Source organism: Vombatus ursinus, unplaced genomic scaffold, assembly GCF_900497805.2.
Source record: "Vombatus ursinus unplaced genomic scaffold, bare-nosed wombat genome assembly UNPS02014802.1, whole genome shotgun sequence".
Taxonomy (NCBI): domain Eukaryota; kingdom Metazoa; phylum Chordata; class Mammalia; order Diprotodontia; family Vombatidae; genus Vombatus; species Vombatus ursinus.
In genome coordinates this window covers 19,892,815-19,913,573 of record NW_020954580.1, presented here as the reverse complement: position 1 = coordinate 19,913,573, position 20,759 = coordinate 19,892,815, and the positions used below count along the sequence as shown (strand labels likewise).

The following is a 20,759-nucleotide window of genomic DNA, read 5'->3' as shown; positions in this document are numbered from 1 at the left end:
TACTCTGCCCTGGACAGACCACATCTGGAATATTATGTTTAGTTCTGAGCACCACATTTTAAGAAAGATGTTGACAAGCTCAATGGGTATTCTTGTTGTACACTTCCTCATGGTGTGAGTGCTAAGTTCACAGAAGGTGATTACCAGAAAGCTGGCCACCAGTTGGTGAATTTTTCCTGCCACATCAACTTATCAAGATCATCTAGTGAGACATAGAAGGATTAGGAACTATGTCTATGAAAGGAATACCCATACTGATGAAATAATGTATCCTTGAAGTATTGGATTATTATTATTATTATTATTTGCATAGCAACTTTGGACTTATCTTTTTCAATAGTATTTTTCCAACTACATATAAAGATAGTTTTCAACATTCACTCTTATAAGGTTTTGAATTAGTATTGAATTATTATTGATAACCTGGTATACTTTCGGAGGAAGGCAATAAGGATGATGATAGAGCTCAAAACCAAACCATAGATGGCTTGAAAACCAAGACCAAACCATAAATGGCTTGAAAGAACTAGAGGTGCTTAGCCTAGAGACAAAGACATTTAGAGGCTGGGGCATAATAACGGTCTTTGAATATTTGAAAAGGTCTCATGCAGTAAAAGGATTAGACTTGTATTGTTTGATTATACCAAAGACCAACAGGTAGAAATAATAGATAGGCAGACCTCAGGCCCATAGAAGGAAAATGGTTCCTAACAATTAGAATTGTATGAAAGTGGGATGTATTGCATTGGGATAGTATGTTTAGGTAAGTTTCCTGTCACTCTTGGACTTCAGGTGGAAACTACATGACTTCTCAGATGTGTTATAGATGGGATTCCTGATTCAGGTTGGGCCAACTCTGGAGTCCCTTCCAACTCTGAAATACTATGAGTCGGTCCATTCTAGATTCAGTACAGTCTTGAAGATTTCTATAAATCTTCCAGTCAAACCAAACGCTCTTTCTTTCCTTCAGGAGAATGGCCTCCTGAGATCAAACCACAATCCTCAGGGTGACATTGAAATGAAATATCTCCTACCTCTCCCTGGACTTGTCCTACTTTGGACCCAAACTCCACCATGACCTTGGATCAGCTCTGGTCTCTCTCTGTGAAGGATAAGAGATACTTTCCAGCCCAGCACGTGCTTAAACTCATGTCTGCTACTAATTCCTCAAATTTGCATATCATCTTTTCCCCCAGAGCTCGTAGTGCTTAATAGGCAAGTAGGAAGCAAATGATTTAACGGAGTGAAAATCGGAGCTCTGCTAAGTCTCTGGATCCCACAGATGAGTGGATTAGCTTGGATGTCAGCGGTGAATTATGTTCCCGACAGCAGCTTCCATCATACTTAACACTTCACCAGCATTAACTCCCTGGTTCTCAGAATTGCCATACAAACTACAGTATTATCACCTTCATGTAGAGAGAGAAGGCATCCCTGAGTCCCTGGGGGGAATAACTCTGTAAGGTTTTTGGCCTAATGATGCCCTTTGTTTGGGTAGCAATATATGGAAGGAAAATAGACTCTCGCCCGCACCATCCTCCACACCTCCACACGGATTCCTTTTCCACCTAGTAATTTCTCACTGTTGCACTGTCTCCCTGCCTCTTAAGAACATAAATTCACACGAGTGACAGCATTTCTTGCCAAGCAATTTTTAGTCAGTAAGTAGGTCTTGTTGTTTGAGAAAAATATGAAAGAGAAAGTGGAATGCCAAGTCTTTGAAATCCAATTCCTTTCACCCATGAGGAGAAGCAAGTGATGACTTTTAAATTACAGGGAGAGGATCTCTTTGGTCAGTGGATGGCTCGTTGGATAATCGGATACTTGTGATGATCAGTCTCTGGTCATTTCTTTGCTCCTGAAATGATCTGTTGACTAAGAAGAGGATGGGAAATAGCTCTAGAATGCTTTTATGAACTTGAAGGCTACCCAGGCTCAGAAATAACCCATTTCTCTTCTATCTCTAGCACATCAAGAGCTGTCATTTTTTCCCATTCACTTATCATTTATTCATCCAATATGTGTTTATTAAGTGCCTAGATATGCACAGATGCAGAGAATGGTAGAAAATAAGTATAAGTGTCTCATTCTCTAATTCACCAAGCATTTTTTGAATACTTGCTATGTGCCAAGCACTGGGCTAGGCACTGGACCCCCAAAGCCCTCTCCCCCAAAAAAGCAACAGTTCTTACCCTCCAAGGAGTTTGCATCTTACTGGGGGAAAACTGGGGGGAAAATAGACAGATAACAAAGACAAAATATATACAAAGAAAGTATAAAGTGGATTTTTTGGGGGGGAGAGGGTACTAGCAGCTGAGAGATGTCATGTAGGTAGTGGAACTTGAGATGAACTCCTTTGAAGGAAGCCAGGGACTTTAGGAGGTAGGGGTGAGGAAGCAATGCATTCCAGGTATGTGGAAGAACCAGTACCAAGGCAAGTCATAGCTCCTGCCCTCTAGAAGCCTCCCCTTTAATTGAAGGTGAAGCTAAAAATCAAACAATTTAGTGACAGTGTTATAGGCAATGTGTAATTACATGGCCAGATGAATGGGTGACACAGAGCAGTTAAGTGCTTATAGAAGCTGAGAGTAGGGAGAAATTCATGTGGACTGGGTGGAATGGCAAGGGAAGAACACAGGTACTGAATAAATACAAAGTATTTGTGGTATGGTGGAGTGAAACTATTGCAGCTTGAAAAGAAGGTTCATGTTAGTTGGCAATACCATGGTTGGGAAGGACTGGGCCAGATTATAGAGGGCCTTGAATGCCAAGTTGAGTCTATTCCCAGGGTAGTCTCCTTTCATGGGAGAGAATTTAAATGCTATTACCTTACTAAGATAGTTGTTTGTTGCTGTTGTAGTTTTTAGAATTTCCCCTGTGCTTATTTGAGTGTGAAATGGAAACCACTCACACTTTGTAAAAAGAGATCATGGTTGTTTTGGTCTCTGTTTTGTTTTGTTGCAACTTGAGGGACAGGGAAGGGAGCTGGGGAGCCAAATTCAATTCAGGGTAATTGGGGTGGGGAGGGGATAAGGCAGCAACAGAAGTCAGAGCATATGCTGTAAAATTTGTGTAATTTGACCCAAAGGCTAGAAATAAAGGAGAAGGAATCAGAGAGAACGGTGTTTGACAATGCAAGGACACTCCTTGAGTTACTGATAAGGGAAGTCTGGGGAGGAGTGAGGGGGGAGAGGCAACTTCCAGGGCACCCACCTCTTGGACTGCCCAGTCCTGGCTTAGCCAGGATGATATTAGCCAGGGTGGTAGTGGCGGAAGGGTAGCAAATAACTCCAGCAATTACTAAGGGGCTGCCATGCTGAGGTCTCGGGGCCTCTCAGCTTCATTCTTTACGTACCCAAGATATCTATTTGACCTGCATGTAACCATCCAGCTGTGGATGATGCCAAGGTGTGATGCTATGTATTTCCTATGTTCTGTGCTGGGTCTTCAGTGAAAATGGTATTCCTATCACTTAGCAGCAGATTTTTAGGCATAGCTCTTGAACAGAAGGTATCCCTGTATGTTTTGTTTACCCAGAGGCAGATGCAATTGATTTACAACTGCAAGGGCCAACCTGTCCTTTATACAAGCGGTCAGGTACCCCCACGAGTTGGGATTTGCAGGTGCAAGCCACTGGCACCCTTTTCTTATTGGCTACAGAATCAGAAGGCTACAGAACCACAATATTAGGAACTTGGTATTCTACTTGGTATTTGATTTGTATTTGAAACCAAACAGCAATTAAATTCATTCTCCAAAAATCTGGAAGGGGAAAACCCTAATTTTTGAGGATATTTATATTCGGTGCTAAAAGTGAAGCTCTGTTCTAGAGGCCCCCAGAGCTCATTAGCAATAATGATGGTTATTGTTATCATTGGATCTGCGTGTGTCTGGCTTTCTACAAAACTGCAGCCAAGTGCAAGGCTCCCTGGGCTGGATTGGGAAAGGAGTGGGAGGTGTGTGCCCATTTGGTAGCACCCTTGCTCCGCCACCTCCTCCCCAAACCCCACCACTTCCCTAGACCCCACCTCCTCCTTAATAACATCTATATTGTGGTTTCTAAATGATGATAGGTGTCTCTGAATCCCAAAAGCCACCTAGCATCATGTGTAGAGATGTGACAGCTAAAATGCCTCCTTTGTGATGAGAGCTAGAGGCAAGATATTGTAAAGGCTAGATAGACATAGCAGCCTAGGGGAGGCAGTTTTTGAGACTTTGCAGTCAGCAGCTATTATCCCACTTAGACAACTTGTGGTTTGGGAAAAAATCAAACCGGTCATGCTTTTGGCCCCGCCTTTCACCCTAGGGTCCTGATCCATTGGGGTCCTATTTGGAAACAAAGCTCTGAGGGCTAATGGCATTGACGGGGCTAATGTTACCACCCTGCTTTGGGTTTGTTTCTGGCAGATGGTAGGAACTATTTGAGGCTCCAGAATAATGGAAGGAGAGAGGACCAGCACGGCCAGCTCATCAGCCCTGCCCTCTACCTGCCCAGGAGCCCTGTCTGTATGGAATTCCAATACCAAGCCACAGGTGGGAGTGGGATCGCTCTGCAAGTGGTTCGGAAAGCAAGCCAAGCCAGCAAGCTCCTCTGGGTCATTCGGGAAGACCAAGGCAGCGAGTGGAGACAAGGAAGGATCATCTTGCCAAGTGATGAAATGGAGTATCAGGTGAGGCGATAAAAGGAGATTTGTGTGAAGATTCAAGGGAATCATTTTCAGCCTTACTTCAATATTTCAAAGGGCTGTGCCCATTCATCATTAGGGAACGTGGTTAAGCTCCGCTGTTTTCATTGTGTTTCTCCCGTTGCCATAGCAACTAAATGACACTCTTATTTGTTATTCAGAATGTGCCTATCTATACACCCAGACTTGGTTCTTTGTTCCTCCTATTGCTTCTTTATTGCTGAAATCTTTTCTGGACAAATGCTTCCCCTCCCCCCTACCCATTTTATTTTAGATTGTTATCTGGTAGCCTGACACAAAAGCCAGAAAAATAAATACAAACAAACCTTCCCCTCTAGAAGGGAAAAGCAATGTCTAGCTCTTAAGATTCTCTGAAGGAAATATAAACAGCCTTTCCTGACCTGCCTTAATGAATCTTAAGGACTGAGGCACAGGAGAGGTGGGAGCTGCTCTGTTGCTGGTAGGCTGGGCAGAAATCACCCGAGGCACCCTTTGGAATAGGTGACTCCACACCAGCTTCAGCATTAACCTTCTCCTCCCCAGCCAAGAAGCAGCAACAGATGGCGGCTGAGGCAGCCAACTGTTTGCTTAGCTTGCCAGAGGACATGTGCTAGTTTGCAGAGAGAGAGCTGAGTGAGGGAGAGAAAAAGAGTGATGATTTAACATCGCAGAGCAAAGACACCTCTGTTTGCTCACTGCCCTTTCCGTCCCTGTGTTAGAGGGGTGTTGTTGAGAGTCATTTTCTCCCGGTTAGAATGGTGTGCCCGTAAGGAAGCTGTGCCCTTGAAGCAAAGTGAATCCATATGCTCCCTTTCTCACAGTGTCCCAACCTATTCATTTCCTCTGAGTTATAAGAATGCTTCCAAATACCCAACTTGGGTATTGAAGGGGGAAATAAAAAAATGAAAGAACTTTAAGCATAGCTCAGGTTAGTTAGTTCCCTTCCTTTTAACATAAACCAGTTATGGTTCTTTTTAATCAACATGTTCTAGTTATTAGACATAAAAATTCATCACCTTGTGTGGGTTTTTTTCTTCCTCCACCCCCTCAAACATGCATTTGATCTGAACTAACTCTTTTCGAATTAAGATTTCTAAATGCTGCTGCCATATGGTCAACAGATGCATACCAGGTTCAATAAATGATTGAATGAATGACTAAATAAATTAATAAACAAGCAAATAAATAATAAATAAATAAATGAAGACAAGTAGGGAGGAAATGAGAAATCTTTGCACTGTTTGGTCATGGAAATGTCACCTAACCATGAGATTTGTTCTGATTGTTTCCATAGATTGTGTTTGAGGGAATTCTAGGCAAAGGACGCCCAGGAGAGATCGCCATCGATGATATCCGGATAGGCACTGATATCCCTCTAGAGAACTGCATGGGTATGTCAACATCTGTCTCCTCTGGGTTGCTCCAAACTAGACAACAAGTGCTGGTGTACACACCAGAAGACAGCATGTCACTGTGTTAAATGCGGTGCTTCCTGGATTCAACTGAGGGCACAAAACTCAGATGTTACCTTGTTAAAAGGAGCTGGTTATTCCTCTTCCTCACTACTAAGGAAGGGAAAGGGAAAAGAAAGGGAAAAAATTGCTTTCTAGAAAGTGAAGGCTTATGTGCTTGAGGTTAAAAGTGGGTATAATACCCTGGGACTGTTTAGGATAGCTGGAATGTGACATGAGGCAAAGCTTAGTGTGCCATGTTCCCAATAAAAAATAGATGTACACTAAGCATAAAGAACTTCTGAATGCCAAGACCCCATCATCAAACTCTAGCTTTTAGCATGGAAAATGCTACAGGATGAAAACCACCTGCCAGTCAAGATTACATGCTCAGAGGACTTGATGGATTGAATGCAAGCCTCCGCAAGCAAGCAAGCAAAAATCAACACCCCCCCCCCAAAAAAAACAGATTAAAACAATTTCAAACAAACAAACAAACAAAAAACCAACTTCAGTTGTGTTAGCAATAGCATAATTACTTAAGAGATTCTTTGAGCTGAATGGATTACAGGGAAAACCCTGGCATATAAACCAAGTTATTGGAAATTTGGTATCTTATCCACCAAATGCATAAACTAAATGGCCATTGGAGAATTGCCCAATGTCCACTGAGTAGCTCAATGACCCCACAGAAGAGCAAGATGCAGTATTGTCTTACTGGTCAGATATCCTTGCAAACCTCAATGAGAGACACACTTCCCACTCAGTGTCTCACCTTGGGGTTAATGTTTTCCTACCTGGGTTTCCCTGCTATTGCTTTGCTAGACATTTTGTCTTCCATGCCATAAGACTCACTGTGGGCAATAGAATTATGCCAGTGTAGAAAACAGGTAGCATTGAGAAGGGACTAGAACTTCTTTGGCCTGAGCAGTAAGTAACTCTAATAACTCACAAAGTGCTTTTCTTGGCACATTTGTCTTGGGTATGTGTGTATGTGGTGATATCACCAGCACCTGGGATTGCCCTGGTCCCTCTGGGAAACTTCCAGGCTCCCAGCATCTAAAAGTGATCCAGTGAGAAAGTAATCAGTGGCAAGTAACTGATTACAGATAGTTTGGGGATCTATTAATCCAAGAAGGATTTTTTGGTTCCAAAGAAACTTTAGGCACCTTCTTCCTCTGATGATGTATTAGGTATGCTACAGAATATGTAAAAGATACAGCCCATGTGTTTTGGGGTTTGACATTCCCAAACCAAGCCCAGAGGGTGTTATGGAAAAGTTACCAGAAATAGGTTAGCTTCATCCATCCTCTTCCATTGTCACTTTTGCCTTCCTCTAATATAAAGCATCTTTTCTTTTTCTCTTTCAGAACCTATCACAGCTTTTCCAGGTGAGAATTTTTCAGGTAAAAGATACTTTTAAAACATACATATATGCTGTTCTTCTGCCTTCCCACCTTCTTGTCCCAAGTAATGTGAATTTGAAAAACAATATTCTTTAATCTTGACCAAATATTGATGGTGTTACTACTTAGGGGAAATGGGTGATATATCTTCCCAACACTAGATGGCGCTAACTACACCTGCAGAGGTAGCAGAAGGGATTGAGAATCTTACTATCTCTTGTTTAATTAAAGTTTAGAAGCCAATAATAGAGACAAATAGGTTACGGATAAACCTCTGGGCCCTACATTGACCAATGGGGAGCAACGAGGCTTGAAATGTATGAGTGGTGTGGAAAGACAGCCAGTACACAGAGTTAACAAAGAAATCAGTAGCAAATTAAAAGTGAAATGAGGTGGCAATGATTTATTTTAGCATGAAGATGGTTTCTTTCCAGTTTCCGGGCACCAAGACAGTGGTCTCAATTATTCCATAGTAAGGCATGATGGCAGGTGGTTTTGTGAAGGAAGAAAATTAGGGGTAGACTGTGGAAATGACTGTCAGAAGGAGGGATAATTAGAGTTCAGAAGTTGATGTTTAAAAGTAAAAGAAACAGGGAGAAATGGTGTATTTAGTGTCTAGAACAGACGACTTCAAATATAGGGCTAGAAAATAGAAAATGGGAATTTTTTTAATCTCCTCATTAAGTCAATTGAGCATACAGCAATAACAATAGAATTTGGGGAGCCTACCTCATTCAGAAAGAGAGGGACCCTTTTCAGAATCTAAATGAATGGAAGTTCTCTGTGCTGGGGAAAATTTGGTTTGCTTTTTGTATCTTCCTACCCATGATCCCCCAAAAGTGATATTTCTAAAGTCTTTTTTGGTAGGTGATTAGTGTATGTGTGAAAGGAGGTGTGGTACCCCAAGTAAAGGGTATTTAGCCTTCTACACTTTGCCTGTGCATAAGCTGCTCACAGAAACACCTACATACCCTTCTCTATATTTGCAGGGTTTAATCATATCCTGTTCTATGCAAACAGAGTTGTGTGATGCTATTATGCCCTGTTAAGATTTTACTGGATCTCACCCCAGAGGTGACAGCATATCGGAGATAAAGAAAGTCATTTTTATATCCAAAGTCTAGACTTTATCTTTATTCCCATTAATCTGCCCAATTCATGGCTAGTTCAAAGTCACTCAGGGACAGATAAGTCCCTGGTTTGTTACCTGGATGCACTTTCTAACTCCCTCTTCAACTGCATAATTTGCCCCTCACCAGTCATAGCTCTAAGACAGCAGAGGAGACAGAGAGATGAGGATTGGAGAGGGGATAGAGTGGAAAAAACAGGTTTCAGTAGTAGGAATTACCTTTCCCTATTACCCTCCTCAACCCTGTTTTCATCTCATTAAGATACGTGTGCCTGAGCCCACACACGTATATAATTTACACAGATACACATGTGGATATATACATATGTTCAAGGTATTAAGTTTACATGCTTTGGAATTACGTGGATATGAGATATATGTAAATTTGAATCAAAAATTTTTGAAGGATTCTCAGAAATTTACTTTATGACAGTTTGAATTCAAAAGTTTTTACCTTTAAGGTTCCAGGTACAATCTTTATCTGAGTAAAATAAAATCTTTATCTTCTTGTATACCTGACTATCTATCAGGTCAGGTCATAACTACCATAAATGTAATGAGGCTCAAAGTGCCCATGTAAAGATAAAAAAAGACTTCTCAGAAGTGGCTACACATGCCATTGTGATGTGAAGGTGGGATCCCATGATTCGGGCCATGACTGATGGGCTTCACGTCTCCAAGAAAATAAACAAATGGGTGGCTCTCTATTCAGCCCATGTGCCTAAGTGTGTTTCCCGAAAAGCTTAACAATGTCTCCTTTAACAAATAAACATGTAAACAAATGTCATGGTAGACCTCTGTGGGGCAAGGTTGGGTATACTGAGTATTAAAACATCCCCTTTCATATGAGAGGGGGAAACAAAGAGAGAAAAAAGTTATGTATTTCCAAACACAACAGGATGGGGTTGGGAGCTATGGGATCTGGTAGTGGTGGAGAAAATTATGTTGGTAAAGTTCTGTGATAGCAGCTATTCCCAAGGATCCCATGTCTTGGTGGGTTGGGTTTGTTTTGTTTGTTTGTTTGTTTTGTTTCTTTAGAGGAGTGGGGAGGATTAATTCTGAATGACTTTGAGACAGAAAATATCACCTTCTTAGGAAGACCTCAGAATGTTTTCAGAGTAAATAAATACTTAAGACAAATGCTTTTGGTCCTGGGTCATTTGGGTACTTTGAGATTTGGAGATATCTTTAAAAGTTTTGCTTTTTTCTCATTTTCTTTTTCACCATGAAATATTTTCTTTTGCACTCAAATATCCTCAAACGTGCTTTCTGCTTTGGCATGTTATCTGTGGCTTTATAATGGTGTGTAAGGGAAAGGGGAGAAAATGGATAAATTGCGTGTTCGTGTGTTTTAACAGTCCATTTTTTTTGTTATGAAATCACTTAGAATAACGTGCAGCCTGACTTGTATGTTTTTTAAAGCATTTCATACAAATGTAATGTGATCATGTATCTCTTTTATGAATTGAACAATTAAAGAATGAAAATGTGCCTTATACACAGAAAAGAGTGAAAAAGCCTAGAAAAGTAATCCAGTTAAGATGGTGGATTATTTCCTCTCAACCAATACTTAAAAAAAAAAAACAAATAGAAAAATAATAATAAAGAAGCTAGTAAATATACATAAAGTAGTAATCCGTGTTCTGCACTTAGTGGGAAGGTTTTTTGGGGTTTTTTTTTTAGCACCTTGTAGAGAGAGCTATTGTTACTGTTACAGTATATTTGTTTTGAAACAAGGAATAGTGAAGATGAATGTGTGTGGCTCACCAGCTATTTGGCCCACCAGGATCCTAGACTTTGTGTACTAGATGCTAGACTTTTCTTTTAAGGAAGATGAGGTTGTCCTAAGAACCATTGCTGTATCCATCAAGTACCCATGGGATGAATAGAAACAGTTAACTACTTCATTGTCACTTGCTCATTTTTCTTTGAAGTGTATCTTACAGCCAGGGCCATCTGGGACTTGGAGCCATCTCAAAGGGTGGAGGATGAAGGTCTGGCATATCATGTGTTTTCTTGGTCCCCCAAACCCAAGAACAAACCAATTGTGGATACATCATGTGTGTTTAAAATGAAACGTCTGGGTCAGACTTGAAGGAGGAAAAAATGTCTGAAGGGTAGTCTAAGTGAGAAGAAAGGACAGTCTCGCTGGTTTACAGGAGCCAGATTAGGGGAATGTGAGTGGATTATATACAAATGAACCTTGTTTAGCACCAACTGGCCCATTCACCTTCTAGCTGCTTCCTTGAATACCCTCAGCCCAGAATATGACTCCCCCAAAGTGTAGGACCTGAGACAGTCCTTCTGTTTCAACATAATCTAGGAATGGCTCCATTTGGAGTATTTTCAAGTGTTACAAGGATGCTTGTGAGGGTTAATTAGTGCTCGGCAAAGTGATCCTCTGATGAAAGGAAGGAAAGTATTAGTAATCAATCCATGCCCGAGTTTCAGATAGGCAGCTGTGGTGTGTGAATTGTTCCTGGCTCCTCTCTTACTCTCCTCTGACTGCCAGATTAAGAATAGGTGTTGCTGAGCAAGGAAGCATGGAGATCAGATATGTGTAAACGGGGTAACTACTTGGCTGACATTGTTTGCTTTTGGAGACACTCATGGGTTATGTGTGAGGTACACTGTACACCGTCAAAGAGGTCGGACACATTCCCCACAGTTTACCATTAATTCAAACAGCTGCCAACGTCAGTTTGTCTGAAGGGATGAAAATTTCTTTCCCTGACCTCCCTTCTCCATGAACATAAAGGACAATCCTCGGTTGAAAGAAAGGAAAACAAGCTCTAGGGCTAGGGGAAGAAGGCAGAGATTTCGTGTTGCCATCCATCTGAATATAATGGCAGACTTAGCCTTCCATAGATCAGGGCAGCTTCTGGTGGCTTTGGTGAAAACCCTGTGATGTTTCTCACTCATCCCTTTACTGCCTGAGTGGCAAACAGAGATCAAGGGGAGATATTTGCCTCATTAGTCATTTTCAGGACACTTTGTACTTCTCCATTCTCTCTCAAAAAGAGATCAGTGGGCGGGTTACCTCATTCTTCCACCATCTCCTGTAAACTTTCTGTCTGGGGTGGGACCAACATTTTTTTTTTTAATTACATCTAGAAAATTAAACAAATTCCTTGTCTTTGAAGCTTTTCTTCTCCAGGCCCTTCATTTCAACTTATGAAGATAACCTCTGTGAGTGCCTTTACCCATGTTCGCTCACAAAACAGAATTCACATGTTTTTAAGAAAAAAACAGTTTTTGTTTGGAAAACATCTTTCCCCCCTCAATCACTGTTGCTATTTAGTAGTTTCAGCTGTGTCTGACTCTTCATGACCTCATGGACCTCTGTCCATGGGATTTTCTTAGCAAAGACACTGATATTTCATTCTCCAGTGGCAAACAGGGGTTAAGTGACTTGTCCAAGGTCACATAGCTAGGAAGTTTCTGAGGCTAGATTTGAATTTAACTCTTTCTGACTCCAAGCCTAATACTCTAGCACTACTTGGCTACCCTATTAAATAACAAATTAATATAAAATAATTAAAGAAGTGGAAGCAATTTAAAGATTTTCTTCAAAAAGTTATTTGAGTAATAGAAATAACAAAAATTATGTCATCTTTTATTCTGTCAAAATGAATTCTTAAGGGAATAAATTTATTTGGGAATATGTCATAAATAATATAAAACCCCAATGGGGGTCATGCCCACACATCACAACACCTGGACAAGACCGAAATCTCAGAAAAGTAATAGCTCCCTGCCTGCCCTACTCATCTCCTAGAGTAGAAGTTTTAAATCGATGAACAATGGAATGTTAGAACTCTGTGAGGATCCTCTGAGGGTAGGTAGTCTGGGCTAAAATGTAGTTCAGCCCCACATGTGAAGGCTTGCACCAGATGAACATACGATAAACAGTTCAAGTGTACTTACTTTTCTATGTTTTATCTCCTCCATTAGAATGGGAGTTCGGTGAGAGTAGGGACAGTCTTCATTTTCTATTTCTGTCCCCAACTTTGCACATAACAAACACTTAATAAATAATTAAGCATTCATTCACGTGTGACCACAGCCATGACTCTATTCAACAATGCCCCCAACTGATTAAATTGCTGGAGTCCCAGTATCTAAGATACTGGATAAGACAGACCTCAGAATTGACCCAGACTGACACAGAATCCCTTCTACAACTTTTTCCACAAGCAGTCAGCCAACCTCAAAGAATTCTAGGGAGAGGAAGACTGATCTCTACTAAGGCAGCTGTTCTGGGATAATACTAATTGTCAGAAAGTTTTCGCTTATATCAGGCCTAAACCAGTCTGTCTCTCCAGCTTCTACCCTTTCCTCACAGTTCTGCCATCTGGAGACAAGCTAGACAAACCTAATTCCTCTTCCTTGTGTGGTGAGCCCTGTGCAAAGCACAAGAGGAGATAAAAGAGTTTAGATAAGATATATCCCAGCTCTCTTTGAGATTACGTTGTAGTTAGGTAAAAAATTATATGGATAATACATAATATTATATTATATAATTATATAATATATTTTATGTATTATACAATTTTATTGATAACATATAATTATATAATATATTTATATAATTTTATATATAACATAATTGTATGATATTATATACATGTATATATATGTGTGTGTGTGTATACATATAGATATATAGATATATATGTAAAGATGTACAAAAATTAGTCGATAGTAAGCATTCACTAAGTGCCTACTAAGTGCCTACTAGGTGCCAGGCCCTGTGTTAAGCACTAGGGATACAAGCAAAAGACAGCCCTTGTTCTTGAGGAGTTCATGGTCTAATGGACAAAATAATATATGTTACACATTCCACCAGGAAAGTGGAAGCCAGGTATTGTACGAGAGCCAGGATCCAAAGTCATCACTGACTAGGGATCCCAGGGAGACTTTCTGAAGAAGATGAAATTCTTTCCCAACAAAATACTCTACAAGATTGTTAGGATCTTTTGCTAGGGCCAAATTTTGAAAGCAAGTGGGATAGAATCCACTGATTCTTTGTCTTTTACAAAACTTTAAAAAAATTAATTAGTTCATTTTACATGCATTTGTAATCTGTCCCCTTTCCCCAACCCTACCCACTCATTGAACAATAAAAAAACCTTTTATTACAAACATGTATAGTCCTGCACAGCAAATTACCACATTAGCTATACCCCAAAATGTATCTCTGCTTATTAAGTTTGTCACCTCTATGGCTTGAGTTGAGTGGCATGTTTCCTTTTCAGTCTTTTGGACACTGGTCCTCTTATCTCGCTGGTGTCTGCCATACCCTGAGAACCCCAGGGAAAACTGTAAAAGAGGGTGGAAGTTCCATATGACTTAGTCCTTGTTTGTTAGGGAAGAAAGAGCTGAACTGAATTCGTTTCCATTCACTAGCTATCCCTCATCCTGAAAAGGATCCAGGTATGGATAGCCATGCTGATTCTATGTCTGAGTACCCTTGATTTTTCATTCCCTCCACTCCATCCCTTGCTCAGAGACTATGATTTTTTGTTTGTTTTGGTCCAGATTTGTGATTTCTTCAGTGTAGGAAATGCCTGGTGTTGAAACTACCTCCACCAACACCCATTAGCAACTTATGTATAATTTATTGTCTCAGAGTTGCTAATACATATCAGAGGTTGCGCTTGTTCTTCTAGAGTTCAAGGTTGGCTCTCTATCTACTATACCTTATGGCCTCTCTGGTTGACTGAGATAATGAAGCCCGTTGCCAGCCATTCCAGGCTCATTGGCTCAAGGGACAGCTCCCAGAGGCCTAAAGGCTTCTGGGCTCCTTTGGCCTCCAATTCCTCTACATTGCCATTTAGAAGTCCAGTGAGAATGGTATGCTTTAAAAAAAAAAAAAATGTGGAACTCTACCATTAATCTGGGAAAAATGCATTTTACTGGGAATTTGAGGGGGTTTTAAGTAGGAGGTGGTAATAAGGTGAGGAGTAGACATTTGTGACTGTTTTCTGGCTTGATAGAAAATTGGGTTGTTGCTGATGTCTGGTCAGGTGCTTTGGATGTGGAGTTAATCCCTGTTGATTCACTACTGTCATTTTTCTCTGACTGGGAAGCCATGTCCTCATTAGAGAATGTCCCTCAAAGGCCATGAGAGCCAAATCCCAAATCAGAGGAAAATACCTTCCCCAGAGGATGCTGTTTATGGGGAGCCCTCCTCCCAGTCATTTGCTTCAGGACTCCTCCTTCTTGTACTTTATTTTTTCCCCATGAATTCTTCTGAGCCTTCAAATACCAAAACAAAAACAAACAGCAGTGGCAGAGACTGTTATCAGGCAGCCCACGTTCTTAATGACCTGAATAAATGAGTTGACACCATTTTGTTGGGAGTTTCAGGCTGGCCACCTGAAGCCAACTTTTCTCAATTTCCAAATTTCCAGTATGCCCACAAAATTCTTTACCAGCTACAGTGATGTCATTATTGAAAGGCATAAAGGTTCCCCCAGATGGATGGGAATTGAGGAAAAGGAAGAAGGTGAAATAATAAGCGGAATATGAGAAATGTAGCGTGGTGTTATTCAGTCAAGAAATATTCATTAAGGGCCTCCTACATACAGTGGACTGTGGGTAGGCCCAGGATTACTCTGTTGTATCCTCTGGGCCCAGGAACCTTCATTGTGGCTTTGATATCAATAGGGTCTACACGGTAAGGCCTCTCAGCTATTCCAGTTCAGGTGCTTCTGATTCTCTGAGAGTTACACAAAGAATTCCCTTTTCTTTGGAAAGAGAGAAAGCCCTCCTTCCAGAGGAGCTGGCAAGTTATATTGATAAAGCAAGAAAGTTAGGCTCTCTCTGACAGATTGTCTAAGTAAAGTATATCTTTATTCTACTACTGATTAGGAAGTCAACTGCATTCTACAAGTCAGGAAGAAAAGATCTGGCATAATGCCCATTTTTGTTAAACCATAACCATTGTAGGCAATTCACATGGTGTTGGTTCAGATCTGGGCCTGAAAGCTAAGTAACCCAAGCCTTTCTGAATGCTCAGTAAAGAACTCTGACCAAGGCCCAGTATCCTATGCAGATGGGAGAAAGGCTTGGCGTTGTTCTTGTTTGTGACCAGGTATGTTGTGCAGAAGTATCACGTACACTCTTGAACTACCACGTCATGTCTTGGGACTCAGAAGCAGCTGCTAGCCCCAGAATGCAGGTGGGTAGGTCAAAGATAGACTTTGTTCGTCGGTAGAGAATATTTCTGGTTTGAGCAATCTCAGAAGGGCACAGAAATATTCTGAACCAGATTCTCATCTGATGGAAATCTCCCGGAGAAACAAGCTGTAACCCTACTTAACATCATGTGGGACTCTGGCCAATCCTCCCCACAGGCTCCATTGGGTACAAATTTGGTGCATTATCTCTATGGCAACCTGAGTCAGGCTACTGAACTTTGTGGCCATCTAAATTTTACTCTGCCAGCTTCATTTTTATTCAATAGCTTTTCTAGGATTCAGTCTTTGTGTGTGTGTGTGTGTGGGTGTGTGTGGGTGTGGGTGTGGGTGTGTGTAACTTTCCTGCTGTGCTTCTGCTTGGACATTTTTCTCTTATAACTTCTATTGCAACTCACTAATAAAATCCTACCTCCAATTAAAAAACTAAGATGTGTTAGTCATTGCCTGACAACTGTAATTGTCCTGTATAGACAAGACTGGGCTGATTTTGATGGGCATAGCAGAGTTGGCAAGGCAGGGTGGAATTTGCCTTTTAAGTCTAGCCAGGCTAATTAATAAACCGTTTGAGAATATTTACATGCCAGGCCAGATTTGGTATTTCCACCCAAATTGCACTTTCATAACTCATAACTCAGTAGTAGTTTCGGCATCGCTTTGTACTTGCCTGTATTCTTGAAAGCATGTATTTCTCTCTTTCTCTTTTTTTTTTTTTTAATTAATTTTTTACTAGTGTGCATGCTTCCCACCTAGCAACACTCTTCTATGTCTCTCCACCAGGGGGCACCCTCCTACCAGGGACCAAGCCCACAGTGGACACGGTATCAGTGCAGCCCATCCCAGCCTACTGGTATTACGTTATAGCAGCAGGAGGTGCCGTTCTGGTGCTGGTCTCCGTCGCATTGGCCCTGGTGCTCCACTACCACCGGTTCCGCTTTGCGGCCAAGAAGACCGATCACTCCATCACCTACAAAACCTCCCACTACACCAACGGGGCCCCTCTGACAGTGGAGCCCACCCTAACCATAAAACTAGAGCAAGACCACAGCTCGCAGTGTTGAGAGTGGATCAGTCCAGAGGACGAGGACAAAACCCAAAACAAAACAAAAACAAACGAAAAGACTTCAAATGCGTTGCCTCGATTTTGCACTTTTTCCTCTTCGCCTAGTCTCTGTGTGTGGACTTCTAGACATCTCTTTCTAATATCCTTAAGCCCCACTCAATTTTCTACCCCGTGCACCCATTCTCCCTGGCTTCGGGTTCGTTGGGGTTTTTTTAAATTTTGTTTGTTTGTTTGGCTGCTGTTGTCAAGCAAAAATAACTATAATGCTGCATCGTGGATTATGAGAAAAGCTATGTACCCTCCTTCCCTTAATCCCCTCACAACCTGATACAATCCATCCATTGATCCACCCACCCAGAGACTGATTCCTTAATTTTTTTTTTTTTTTAGCCTATCCCTTGTACCCCCCTCAGTGGGCAGTCTGCCAAGAAACTTGATGGGAAAACCTAGAAGTGTGTGTGTGTGTGTGTGTGTGTGTGTGTGTATACATATGTGTGTGTATGGGTGTATGTATGAGTATCTTATCTATGTATAAGAGATGGTGTGTGTGAGAGAGAGACTGATTCAATGTGTGTATTCAGTGAGGGCCCCCTTTCAACTCTTCCTTCTTTTACTTCTCCTGGGGGTTCTCTCTCACAAGAAAATAATATGCTAGTTTGTTTACTTGGGGGAAGAAATGGAAGTTTTTTGTTGCCTTATCGAGCACTGGATGTGTTTCTGTTGGCTGTCATTATCATCTCTGGGTACCTAATGAAATAGAGAGGGCATAAGAGAATGACACATGGCCTACCGACCTTCCTGACCCAAGAGAAAGGTTCCCCCAAATGGATTCACAGGCCCTTTCGTGGCCCTTTCATAGTGGATAGTGGCAGTATCTTAGAGTGATGAGATAACACAGAGCCATTGGGTGCTAAAGGAGTTGTCCCTGCTGCCATCCCCTGAAGCAAGTCTGCTTGAGTTGCCTTATAAAAGAAAAGCTTGTAATGAATGTTTAGCTTCTATTAGTTAAAACCAGCCATGGAGTAAGTCATAAAGAACAAATATGAGATGGGTGTTGAAAATGCAGTAGTTAAACTGGAGTGGACGAGCAAGAAGAAAGGGTTGGAATATTATACCTTAAGTCTGCTCATCTGGGGAGGGGAGTTGATTGAGTCCTGTGGAAGGGGAGGGAAATAAAAGATGAGAGTCCCTTCCACCTTTTCTTTAATATCACATTGAAATTTCAGTGGTGCATCTTAATTCTCAGATGGATTTGTGTTCTCATTGGTCAAAAGTTTCCTCTAATTATGCAGGATGATATCTGCCCATCTGGTTGACTCTTATCCTCGTCCTCCCAAAAGTTCACCAGAAGGGGTCCCCTCAACATGCCAGAGGCTTTCCTCACTTTTTCCTGATATCATCAGGGTACCAGTAGTGCACTCTGGCTGTCTCCCTATCAGCCCCTGGATTACAAAGCTATCCACCTGACTTAAAATATTATAAGGGAACTGGAAAGTAACCTTTTAAAAATGTACCAGTATGCTACTCCTTAAAGCATCAAGTAGCACCTGGCAGATGGACTTTATCTTGCTGGCCTATAAAATCCAGATGTTGACTACATCTTAGAGTAGCAAGTGTGGTGAACATGATTCGATTGCCCCTTAAAGCCATCTAAAGCCATGTGGAGAAATACGTAACTGAGAAAAATCAGCTAATGATAAAATAATGAAATGGAATCTATATCCAAGTCAAGATTTTTTTCTGTTTTAATGTCTCTGCTTATGTTGTAATGTAGCCCTTGAATTATCTGTCACCCAGGGAAGCAATGGATGGCTCCACCAGTAGGACAATTTATGGTCATCATCACCTCTGTGGGGGAATAGAGACATTCTACTCAAAGATGTCTCCTTAGCCTCTAGATGGCTACCAGTACACAGTACTAATTAGTGCTTGGGTGCTGGGGAGAGAAAGAGAGATTCAGCATTTCTTCAAAATACCCAGCTCTGCCTCTAGCCAGAAAAGTGATGCTTTAGGATTGTCTTTCATCCTTTGGAAAGGAAGATGCTTCCTTTCTCTTTACTGCATTTCAGAAAGCAGCCCTGGCTGTACTTTTAAGCATTCTTTTTCCAATTTTCTCTACTCGGTAAAGGAAAAGATAGAATAGTTGAGCAGAAGGTGTCTTGAGATCTCAAGAGGTTTTCTCCCCTCTCAAAAATCCTGATAGGAAATAGAGGTGAGGTGGGCAGCTGCATAACATCTGATGTGGAGGATTTTGTTGTGATTTCCATGTTAGCAGTATATCAGAAGGGGTTTGGCCCCAACGAAGCTTCTCTTCCTGAGAGTGAACAGTTTGGGCCGATTCAGTTTCACAAAGCTGTTAGATGCTTCTGCAGGTGCCCTAAGAAGATGATGAGTTAGGAAACACCACCCAGAAAATCCAGCCAGTGTAGTGGCTGGCTGACTTTTCATATACCCTCAGAGATTTTCCCTTCTTTAAAAGAAGATGACAGCAACTTTGTGAACTTTCTGCATCTTTATCAGATGCTCCATGTGGGAAAAATACATCGTCTTTATGCACATGTCAAGGTGGAGTCTATAGAATTGCTCTAGTCTTTGTGAATTCCCATGATGTACTTCAATTGGGGATGTCACACCTCTCTCTCTCTCTCTCTCTCTCTCTCTCTCTCCTTCCCCCTCCCCTCTTCCTTCTTAGTATTTTCCCTTCCTTCTTAGTAATTTTCAGGTACTGTGCAAAAAGGCAGGTTACTCTGCAAATGTTAAAAATATACCACAACCTGAAGCTTTCGGGAGTGAAATTATGATTCTTAATTCAAGTGGGGGTGGGGTGGGGTGAGTTAGGGAAGCTAACTGTGCTTTAAAGATGATATGGTATATGAGTACATGCATGTTGTAGCCCAGTTGCATCAGAATTGAAAGAAATATGAGAGCTACTGACAGAATGCTACAGATCAGGCTTGTGAAGATTTTCCCACATGGAGGTCCCTTGTCAGTATCTCCTGCTCTTGAACATTAGCAAGATGGAAACATTTGTCTCTGAGGTGAAGTTCCCTTCCTTGTCATTATATTAGCAAGTGCTATCATATACTTTTTGTCCCAGGGCAAAAAAAAATCCATATGGTTCCCCTTGCTAAAACATGATGCTGGAAGTGAGGTGAAACCTAGTCTTTGCCATGCACGCACCCCACCCCAGCAGTTTTCTTTAAAACCAGAATTGGGCAGGAAAACAACTAGTAACATTTCAGGGGTTGGTACAGATACCCTCTCTTTAAAATGAAACTAACAAACAAAAATAATATCTCAAATTACCAAAGACAAACCAAGAAAAGATCACTTAGAGATTTTTACTCCCAATTCTTATTCTCTAGAACTGTGACGTCCCCTTGCATTGCTCAGTTGCCTGTGTGTGAAAATAACTTGTGGACATTGGAAATTCTTTGAAGATGTATTGTGTGGAATGTAATAAAATGATGATATTTTTATACAAACATCTGGGTTTTTTCTTCCTTGCCTGTGAGAACAAAGTCAGAGTGGAGACTTTGAACAAATTGATGGTTCTAAAGTTAACATGTTACTTTCTAAGCTACAGGGCATTTCTGTGGGAGGTAGGTGGGTTTACTCCTCAAGGCTGAATGCCAACTTTTCATTCCTTTATTTTTATAGCTCCTTGTTAGGAATTTCATCCAATCTATGCAGCTGAGCCAGCTTTTATGATTGGTGTGGGATTTTGCAAAAGTTGCTAAGTGCTAAATTGCTAAATGTGATTCTACAAAATTTCTCTTGATAGCAAAACCCTAGAGATGGGTGGTATCATTTCATAGGGCCC

General features: G+C 41.2%; 1 protein-coding gene across 4 annotated transcripts in view; it reads left to right on the top strand.

Annotated features, from left to right (window-relative positions):
* NRP2 (neuropilin 2) overlaps positions 1-20,759 on the top strand; it is a 148,303-nt gene that overhangs the window by 103,268 nt on the left and 24,276 nt on the right. The window contains exons 13-16 of one of the 4 annotated variants that reach the window (XM_027873650.1): positions 4,408-4,670; positions 5,980-6,076; positions 7,507-7,542; positions 16,654-20,421. In XM_027873650.1, the coding sequence (XP_027729451.1) occupies positions 4,408-4,670; positions 5,980-6,076; positions 7,507-7,542; positions 16,654-16,934 (677 nt within the window). In that variant the 3' untranslated portion in view covers positions 16,935-20,421. Of the gene's footprint in view, positions 1-4,407; positions 4,671-5,979; positions 6,077-7,506; positions 7,543-16,653; positions 20,422-20,759 lie in introns of those variants that run through there. The other 3 variants (XM_027873651.1, XM_027873649.1, XM_027873648.1) reach the window with 3 other exon arrangements.